Source organism: Pelodiscus sinensis, chromosome 24, assembly GCF_052426305.1.
Source record: "Pelodiscus sinensis isolate ZL-2025 chromosome 24, ASM5242630v1, whole genome shotgun sequence".
Classification (NCBI taxonomy): domain Eukaryota; kingdom Metazoa; phylum Chordata; order Testudines; family Trionychidae; genus Pelodiscus; species Pelodiscus sinensis.
Window position 1 is genome coordinate 14,608,007 of NC_143075.1, and position 10,413 is coordinate 14,618,419.

At 55.2% G+C, this 10,413-nt stretch overlaps 1 protein-coding gene across 1 annotated transcript; it reads right to left on the reverse strand.

Moving 5' to 3' along the window:
- Positions 1–2,358: 2,358 nt before the first annotated feature.
- On the reverse strand, positions 2,359–7,090 carry CORT (cortistatin). Its single transcript, XM_075906392.2, has 2 exons — positions 6,902–7,090; positions 2,359–2,763 (listed from the first exon to the last, which is right to left on the reverse strand). The coding sequence occupies exons 1-2, from the start codon at positions 7,001–7,003 to the stop codon at positions 2,542–2,544; spliced, it is 324 nt and encodes a 107-aa protein (XP_075762507.1). The 5' UTR covers positions 7,004–7,090; the 3' UTR covers positions 2,359–2,541.
- Between the last annotated feature and the right edge of the window lie 3,323 nt (positions 7,091–10,413).

Consider the following 10,413-nt stretch of genomic DNA (forward strand, 5'->3'; position numbering starts at 1 on the left):
TTCACACCCCCCAGTTTGGGAACCCATGTGCTAAGCCATCAGTTCTACCTTGCATTTTGCAGAAATCCTGGGAGTATCTGCTCCAGACCCACCAAAGAACTGTGAAGGGCTCAAAAGCTGGTCGCGGACAGAGGCTGGTCCAGCAAAAGACATTACCGTGCCCACCAAATATCCTGGGACGGACAGACATGACCACAAACACATAGTACTTAGCTCCCTCACATGACATTACAGCCATTTCTCCCCCCAAAATGCACTCTGGGCTCATGATACAAGTAGCCGGGTAGGCAATTCTGCCCAGGGGTCAGAGAACAGAGTGGGGAAGAAGAAAAGGAAAAAAAACATCTCTCTGTTAAGCTGGTTGCTTCACTCCTGGATCACTGGAGACAGGGCTACCTGCAGATCCTGCCCTGACTGCTGGAGGCATTATCTTCACAGAGCATAAGGCATGGAGGGCTGGATACCCTGCTAATCCCAAGCACTGGCTGCTGCCCCCTATTTCACCTATTTCACACTGGGGTGCATGAATCACTAATGTCATCAATAGACCCTCCCCCCAACTCCCCATTATAACAGGGGCACTCTTGACACGGTCATGCCCCCAAAGGCCTGGGGAAAGGTGGGGGAAGAGACACATGGAACCTAGGCTTCACCCCAATCCCTCCCTTGCACCCCACCCCATCGGTCCTGGCTGGAGGAGGAATGGCTAGATTTCCTGGCCCCCTCCAGGACAACACTCCTGTGATCCCACCTGATGCTTTAGTGAGTAGCAGGGCTATTGCGGTGCCCTCAGGAGAGACTGTTATGCAAGCTGTTTCTTACAGTCACTGGTATTGCAGAGGGAATTTCCCCCTTCTTGGGCCTCCTGCAGGCCAGGAGGGTGGCTAGGCTCTGCCTCCCACACCCAGTTCCCTCTCTCTGGCAAGGCCAGATTTACTGAGTGCAGCCTAACTGATGGAGTAATTGGAGTCATGCCCTTCTGGCATCCCCATTATAACACGATTAGCCTCCTACCTCGGTATTTCTGCTCTCCTTTCTCTTGCTCCAGGATGCTCCAAGGCAGCTGGCTGGGCAGTGCCAGCGCTGGCAGGGTAAATGCCCATCTGGGCAAGGCCTGGATGAGTCTGGTGGGAGCTGGGCAGGGGCACTAGATGCTTCTTCACAATCCCTTCCAGCAACTGGGAGTTGGGACAAGCAACAAACCACCAACAGCTGCCCAGACTACTGCTCCCTATGCAGGCCACATGGCCAGGACTGATTGTAGCAACCCCCTCCAGAGTCTACTGGGCTCACTGTAAAACTTGGCATGGAGCCTCTGGGGAGAAGTCTGTCTCTGGTTGCTCCAAAATCCTGGTTAGGAGCATGGAGGGGATTCCCTTAGGACACTGCCTTGCCTGAACCAACTGCATCCCAGTGGTATGAACTTCCTCCCAGAAGTACCCACAGCCATGGCTCCAGCAGAGGAGTTCTGGGCTTCTTTGTGTGTGAAACACCTGTTACCTTTTATGCCCATTGATAAATTGTATAATCAATTGCTTAAGCACACCCTGGTTTGTTATAAAATGTTCTCAAGAGGTCAACTTACTGTCAGTCAGGTTTATTATTGTGAGGCAGGAAAGTGTTTTGTACAATCCCAGTTTCTGAAGAGCAGCTGTGATGAGACATTTCCCTTACACAGAAGGCATTCTCCCCAAATTGACCTCCCTTGATACACCAAGAAAAGGTACTATAGGTGGGCATCACCTGAAACTGAATTCAATTAATCAGCTTTTTACCTTGTTAGTTGCTCATACATCCCTTTATCTTCTGTGCTGAACCTGTGTGTTCCAGGTCATGATGCGACCATATATTTATTCTGAGCACTAGTATGCCAGGTACCAAAAGGCACGGAAACATGCCCATACCAGCGTCAATAAGTTTGTGAGGGTGACTCCCTTTCTCTTGCTATAAGAAGACATAAATATGTCCTGCTACTGACAGTTTTCCTATCTACTTAAGCCAAAGTTTACTTCTGCTAATGCAAGATGTGATGGGATACTTAGCACAAGTGAACAGGATTATAATAAAAGTACAAGCCAATACAGGCTACATAATTATTGTATTCATGCTTAATAATATGTATACTTAAATGCTTGGACTATATGTTGTGGGTAGTATTATCATCATACTATTTGGGTATACTAACCTGCTTATATTCCTCAGTGTGTCCTTTCCCCTCCATCATCTTTCAGCCCAACTTTTAACTGTGCTCCCCCTCCTTAACTGTGCTCCCCTTCCATGAGTGTGTCAGGAGACCCGTGTGTGTGTGTGCATTTTGTTGCTGCAGGCACAAAGAAGCAGACACATGTTCCCCAGGCACCTCTCAGCCATGCTTTAATTGTGAATGGAGTAATAAATGAACAGTGCTCAAATCATTTGAGGAAAACAGAAACCATTGGCATGTGGATGCTATTTACAATGCTGATACAGTTCTTGTGTTGTAAAGGGGCTGGGGAAAATCTGAGGGGACCTGGATCCAGCGCTGGGGGTGAGGTTTTGGGACTAGCAGGAAGTGAAGGTTTTCCAGAAGAAGTTTTTACAGGGGGCTTTGCGATCTCGCTGTGATAGCTGGGCTAGCCGCCCCAAAGCCGATCTTTCATCTTCCAGTCTGCTTTCCGGGGGCTCTTCAAAGTCAGGGGGAATGGCCTCACGCCCCGTGTCCATCCCATCCAGCAGACCCACCAGCATCTTCAGGATCAGGTCCTTCCGGGTCTTGGTCTGCTCCTGTGAGGGGAAAGCACACGAGAGGGGTGATGCCTTTTCTTTAGGTCCTTCTGCAAGTACTGGCCTAACGCTCTCCATTTCACCTCACAGACTCCAGCTCCAACCCTTAGGCCATGGGGCAACTTTGGGGTGCTAATCACCTCACACTGATCAGTTGCACAGTGCCAGTGGGGAGTCACTGGGGTCACCAAGGTGGTCAGGGGAGAGGGTGAGGGATAGATGTAGGGACATTCGCCAGACCCAGTTAGCCCTCTCCTTGCATCTCTTGGCCTGTGAGCCAGCAGAGGGGAGGCAACAGTGCACACAGGAGGGTGGGCTAGCATAGAGGCTCTAGCATGGGGCCCTGGATGGTTCTATGCTCAGCAGTCAGGAAGCCTGGGTCTCATCTGAGACAGGGGAAGCACAAGAGGGGGATGGAGCCAGGCTCTCAGTTCCTATGTTTTCTTCTCCCTCACTACAGGCTCCTAAGCCTGAGGGCTCTCAGCACCTGGACAGCATTCACTCTACAGACAGGAGCCAGTTAATCCTCACCCTGTCTCCAGGAAGAAGTCATTACCACCACCATACAAATGGGGAAACTGAGGCACAAGGGGGCAATAACTTGCCCAAGCTCACACAGCAAGGCAATAACAGCGCTGGGATGAGTCTCAAAGGGGTAGCCATGTTAGTCTGTATCTATATCAGCAAGGAGTCCTGTGGCACCTGAAACACTAACAGATTTATTTGGGCATCAGCTTTCACAAGCAAACCCCCCCGCTTTGTCAGATGCAAAAACCCACTTTGTCTGACGAAGGGGGGTTTTGCCCGTGAAAGCTGATGCCCAAATAAATCTGTTAGTCTTGAAAGTGCCCCAAGATTCCTCACTGTTAGAGTTGGGATGAGAGCTCAGGAAGTTCTGGCTCCCAGACATGCATCAGGCCACGTAATTCATCCTCTACTGCCTGTTCAGCCGGCCCAGCTGGGCTGAGAAAGAAGCGCATGTATCATAAGAACACAAGAATGGCCATACTGGGTCAGACCAAAGGTCCATCTAGACCAGTATCCTGTCTGCCGGCAGTGGTCAATGCTGCCCCAGAGGAAGGGAAGAGAAACAGGTAATCATCCAGTGATCCCTCTCCTGTCATCCATTTCCAGCCCTTGACATACACCATTCCTACCCATCCTGGCTAATAGCCATTGATGGACCTAACCTTCATGAATCTATATCTAGCTCTTTTTGAACCCTGTTAAAGTCCTGGTCTTCACAACATCCTCTGGCAAGGAGTTCCACAGGCTAACTGTGCATTGTGTGAAGAAATACTTCCCTTTGTTTGTTTTAAACCTGCTACCTAGTAATTTCATTTGGTGACCCTTCATTCTTCTGTTATGAAACAAGTCAATAACTTTTCCTTATTCACTTTCTCCACACCAGTCATGATTCTATAGACTTCTATCATATCCCCCCCAGTCTCCTCTTTAATAAGCTGAAAAGTCCCAGTCTTTTTAATCTCTCTTCATATGATAGCCGTTCCAAACCCCTAAACATTTTTGTTGCCCTTTTCTGAACCTTTTCCAATGCCAAGATATTTTTTTGAGATGAGGCGACCACATCTGTACACAGTATTCCAGATGTGGGCGTACCATGGATGTATAGAGAGGCAATGAGATATTCTCTGTTTTATTCTCTCTCCCTTTTTTAATGAGTCCTTACATTCTGTTTGCTTGTTTGACTGCCCTTGCACACTGAGGATGTTCTCAGAGAACTCTCCACAATGACTCCAAGATCTCTCTGGTGAGTGGTTATAGCTAAATGACTCCCCATCATTTGTATGTGTAGTTGGGATCAATTTTCCAGTGTGCATTATTTGGCATTTATCAACATTAAAATTCATTTGCCATTTTGTTGCCCAATCACCTAGTTTTGTAAGATCCCTTTGAAGCTCTCCACGATCTGCTTTGTTCTTAACTATCTTGAGCAGTTATCATGATACCAGCGGTAGAACTGCCAACAAATGTGGTTCTCGCCCTTACAGTATCCCCTGCTCCTCTCACCCCAAACCCAGCTAGCTACAACCCCCCCCCCAGGGGTTATTGTCTTCCTTTCCTGGCAGCCCCAGCACCCACTTGGGAAGGGCCATGAGGGGACACATCATGCTGAGAAATGTTAACATGGGGAAACTTCATGCTGCGAACTCTCTAGCCAGCTAGTGCCCAGAGCTAAGGAAAAAAGGGGCAGCCCTGTGTGTGTTTGGGGGGGGGGGGTTCCCAAATGACTTGAACCATAGAGACATGAAGCCGCTCACATCGCCTGCTGTCAATAGCCTCGGGCCAGATTCTGTTCTCACTTACACCAGCCTCAGCTCCGTTGCTTCCTGACCCGGCCCCGGGAGCATCTCTCCGCTGAGCATTCAGCGTTTGCTCCCCGCTTGCCTCTGGGCTCGCCTGTTCCCAGGGAGCGGCCACGAAAGGGGAAAGGGGAAGGGGCACAGGCTACGTTAACCCCCTTGGAAAGAACCTCTAATTCAGTCGGGGAAACTGAGGCACACAGCGGCGAGCCACAGAGCCCGAACAGTTGCAGGAAGATCTGAACTGAGGCGCTGGGGGCCAAGGCAGCAGCCCCCCCCCCCCCCCATACACATACAGGGCAGGCCGCCTCCTGGGTGTCTCTGCTAACTGGGCACCGGGTGCCGGCCTCATTCGCCTCGCCGTGAGCCGGGCCGGCCGAAGCCCGGGCACCCTGGGAACCAGCGGAACAGAGAGGGCTGATAGCTGGGGGCCCCAGCGTGGCTCAGGGGCCGGGAGAAAGGACCTCAGAGCCGCCTTGCATCGCAAGCTAAAGACCGCGGCCGTTCCAGCCGGGTGCGCTCGACCCTTGCTCCCACCGCCGGAGAGCTCCGTCCAGCGGCTGCTGGTTTCCAAGCGCACCAGCCGGGGGCTCCTGCGCATGGGGGTGTATTTCACCGCCGCTTACGCCTCGGCGGTGCCCAGCCCCAGAAAGGTACTTCGGAAAGTTACCGGTTCTCAAGCCCCGCTCCCGCAGCGGCAGGGACCGGCCACTGAACCGCCCCTCGCGTTCATTAGCCGCGGCACCCAGCGCCCTGCCTGGGCAGGTCTGTGCGTAAAAACGCGTCGCTCACACACACGGGAGAGCCTGGGGTTGTGGCGAGAATCTGCTGGGGAAAGAGCCTGCCCCCGCCACCCCCAAAGGTCAGACGGAGCGAAGGGCCGCTCGCTAAGGGGATGCGGTCCCCAGCATCTCAATGCGCGTGTTTGTCTCCTGCTCAGGCTTCTCCTTCGCGACTCACGGGACGCGCGCCCCTCTCCAAAGCGCAACGTCGGGTCCCGATGGGGAACCGCCGCTGGGGCTGGGAAAGCGACGCCGGACACTAGACACAGGCGCAAGAGGAGTTTAGTGCCTGTACGGGGGACTCTGGGCCTTTTTGCGCAGCTCTCCCGCCCTCCGGTTCCCAGGATGGGAGGCTGGTCTGCGAGCCGCTCGGCGGCGTGAGCCGCGCAGCGGAGGGAGAGTTGCGCAGCTAAACGCACAGAGCCGCTCGGGCGGCGCGCAGGTGCGGGTGGCGGAGCGCGCGGCGGGGGACACAGGCTGGTAGCCGGGCCAGTGGCTGTGTCGCGGTGGGGGGCCCCCTTCCCGTTGGTGGCACCGCCTCGGGTGTATCTACCTGGGGGGGGGGGGGCTGACCGGCAGAGCTCGAACGGTACCGTTCACACTGCTCCCAGGACCACGCTGGCGCGCCTCCCTTGCGGCCACTCCATTCCGGATCGAAGGGTCTTTATTCTGGCGCGACCACTCCGCTTCGGATTTCCCGGTTACCTTCCTTCTTTCCTATGGCACCTGGTCCTTCCAGGAGGGACTCCCTCCAGCCTTCTCCTCCCCTCCCCTGCTCCTGCCCTGCTCCCCGCCCGATTTCTCCAGCCATCGCCTTTTCTCCTTCCCGTCTCCTGGTCTTCGCGTTGCCAGTTTCCCCCTAGCACGGACTCTGCATTCGCAGCCCCCCCTGCGGTCTGCCGGCCCCGGCCCCCGCCCCCCCTCCAGCCCCGGAGATCCAGGAGCAGGGAGCGCTCACTAGGGGAGACCTCACCAGGGTCCCCCCTGCCCGGCCTCCCAACCCAGCGCCCGCCCGGCAGGCGTGAAACTCACCCTGCTGTTCGCCACGGCGGCTCGCTCCTCGCCGGGCAAGGCGCTGGCTCTCACGCTCCACACCAGCAGCAGCACGGACACCAGGCTGGCCACCAGCTGCATGATGGACAGGCTGGGACGACAGCGCTGGCTTGGGGACGGCTGGGCGGGGGGAGCTGTCTCTGGGCTCTGGTCTGCCACACACAATGGCTGCAGCCCCTTTTATAGCCCTCTCGCCAGCCCCGCAGGTGACGCAAACAATCCAGTCCCTAGCACAGACAAATGAGACTTTGGAGGGGGATCGACACTTGGCTGCTGGAGTGGGGCCCTCCAGCGCCCCGGGGCTCTCCAGGGGCCCGTGCTGCAAAGACCTGTGGGGGAGGGAGCAAGGCTGGGGGCTGGGAGCAAAGTAACCCACCTTTCCACAGCCCATGGGGCTGGGTGCTGGCTGCAGCTCCCACGACTAGGTGGACTGCTCCTGGGGTCCCAGACACTGCCTAGCAGAACAGAGCAAGCCAGTCCTGTACCCTGGGGGCCATGTGGGTCAAAGCCCATTCCCTATGGTTACAGATGGGCCTGGACCGGAATCCAAACAACCCCGAGTACTTGGGATGTTTGCGTCTAGATCTCTGCAGCTCAACCCTGTCTCCCCCCACAGTGCTCGCGGCTCCCATTCTTGCACCTCTGGTTTCCTGGTGTCTGGGAACTTCCCCAGGACCAGGCTACAGGATCCCAGCCGGAGGACGCTTGGGTTTCACTGCTAAGGAGGAAAGCAGAGGCTTAGCTGGGCTGGGCAGACTTGGAGCATCTATGGGGCTTGCTCCTGGCCCGATGACCCCTGCTTTAGGTTCCTGCTGTTTCTGTGTCCCCCTTTCTCCCCTGCTCTGTCCTTTATTGCCCCTTTTCAAGCAGTAGTCCAGAAGGTTCCTCCTGCCCAGACTGATGTCCTGGTAGCAACAGGCTGTGGCCCTGCAGAAGGCTCTGTAAAGACACCGCAGCCTGCCTTCCGCTCCCCAGTCCCTATAGCGCCGTCTCTCCCCTGCCTCCTGCGATCTCAGGCCCCAAAGGTCACATCTCTTCTCACCCTTGAACCTGTGACCCCTCACCCCTGGGCACACTCCTCAGGGGAAGCCCCTCCTGTTCCTTTCTCCTTCCACCAGCCGCTGTGGAGCAGGTAAGGTCTCATGTTCCAGACGGGGAGACACAGGGTGGTGATGCAGCCAATGGGACACAATGTGTCTGTGGATAGAACCCAGAAGTTCTGTCCTCTCCCCACCCTCCCAACTGCTAACTGGCCAAGCACCTCCACAACTGTCTGAATGAACAGAGACCCAGATCACAGGGTCCCCCAGGACCTGATGCCTCAGTCTCACCCCCCAAGTCCTTTAGACACAAAGTGAGATGATCTCTTGGCGTGCTAGAAGAAACTGTTGATTCCCTCCCTAAAAGACACAATGGAAAGGAGCTAGGCTGTGTGAAACAGATACTCCCTGCGAGAATCCTAGGCCTGAAATCTCAGGACATACAGTACCCTGATTGTGAGGCTGGAAAAATTAGCACAGTGGGGGTGCTGAGAGCCAAACTGTAAACCCAGTATATCATGAAAACTGCTTCAAGCCAGGGGGTGTGGCAGCATCCTTGGGTCCAGCACCTATGCACCCTGACTCCCTTTCCCAGCATGCCCTGGGACAGCTGGGGAGTTAAGGTCAATGCCAGCTTGTGTGCCCTGATACAGGATGAAATGTCAACTGCTCCCTTCGGGAACAACCGTGCTAAACCAGGGGATCACAAATGGGGCCTCAAGAGGAACTGGGGCGTTCCAGTGGGAGATGGGGCTGAGACAGCAGACAGGCAGGAGGTAAGGCAGTCATAGGACTTGCCTGAAGGACACGATAGCTCCAAGGTTAGACAGACAGCAGTGGAGACGCAGAGCCGGGTCTCCACTCTAGGGGCTGTGTAATTGAACCAGGCTGTCCGTCTGCATGGCTACGGCTCTGTGTGATGCTGTGTCTTATGTAGGGACTGTTCCCTGAGACACCACAACCTTGTGAATGGAGTCACAGGCTGGCAGGAAAGGGAGAGGTGAGGGGGATAAGTGGTGATGCCAGAAAAGTGCTGGTGAAGCGGGAGGATGTCCAGGGATAGCAGGAGCTGTGGAGATGGGGTTTTTTCCCACTGCCAAGGGCCAGACATGCTGGGGCAGAGGTGACCAGCCTAAGGGAATAGGGCTGTAGGGCTGGCTGCAGCAAGAGCACAGCGAAGCTTGAATGGTAGGAAAACCCGGTGGGAATAGCACTCTCCTCAGGGAGCAGGCCCCACAGATGCAACAGCTGAGGCTTGGTCCTCACTCCCAGCTGCCAGGCAGGTTCCAGTGGAAACATTGTTCTGTGCATCTCCCAAGAGCTGAGCCGGGTGTCCTGGCTGCGTGAGGGTGTGGCAGGCACCTGCAAGGACTCCCATTCACAGGCGGGACGGGTTCACAACCACTCGGCCATGGCTCAGACAGGTAGCTGCTTGTGGGCCAGGCAGGAAGCGATGGGGTTAGCTGCTGGTACTGAAGCTGCCGGCCTTTGGTCGCAGGCTCCCAGTGCACAAGAGGCCGTGAGCCTGGCACAACTGGCTGGGCAGTGGGAGCCAAGCCGGCTGCTGCAGCGGTAGGAATGGCTGCACTCCAGCTTCCTCGGCCTGCAGAAATGCCCCTTTCTCACCTTATCCAGCAGCTTCCTTCTCCACCATGGAACCGGCAGCCAACTCCTCCACTGCCCTCCCCAAGAAATAACCCTGCGGGGCTTTGGTCTCATTAACGCTGAGGTGGGGATTTGCCCATGATCCCAGGCCAGGTGCCAGCTCAGACCTTTGATCTTGCTGCTCCCAGCCCCCTTCATAAAGACCAGCTGCCCCCGCCAACCCCCTAAGCTAGGAAAGTCGAGAGCTTCTCTGGTGGAATCTCCCTCTCTGGAGATATTTAAGAACAGGTTAGATAGACATCTGTCAGGGATGGTGTAGACGGAGCTTGGTCCTGCCTTGAGGGCGGGGGGCTGGACTCGATGACCTCTCGAGGTCCCTTCCAGTCCTATTATTCTATGATTCTATGATTCTCTGACTGGGGATTACCATGGCCCCTCCATTTCGCCCTATCACTTCAGTGTCTCCCCGGGACCCAGCACCTTTTGGAGGCCTGTCAGTGCTATTGCCTCCACATGGCACACTCTACCTTCCTGGTGCCTCCCGACCCAGGGGGCTGCTCCTTGTCCGGCAGGCAGACCAGTCGCTGGTGCTCGCCGAGTGGCAATGACAGGTCTTGCTGAGAAGGCAGAATTTGCTCCACTTCTCCTTTGGAGTTAAAGTACAAAATCAGTTGGGACAGTGACTGCAGTTGGATGCGGGATGGCTACAAATGGCCCCACTCTGGAGCGGGACCTGGGGCAAGTCACTTCATGACTCTATATCTCAGCTTCACATTTATAAAAAAGGGATCGTTAGTCTTCCTTTGTCTAGTTAGCCTGTAAGCGCTTTGAGGCAGGGGCTCTCTT

Excerpts from the sequence above, each read along its gene's own strand:
- CORT (XM_075906392.2), bottom strand. The coding sequence starts at position 7,003 with ATGCAGCTGGTGGCCAGCCTGGTGTCCGTGCTGCTGCTGGTGTGGAGC. Across the intron at positions 2,764-6,901 it reads CCGCCGTGGCGAACAGCAGG|GAGCAGACCAAGACCCGGAA; the intron begins GTGAGTTTCACG and ends TTCCCCTCACAG.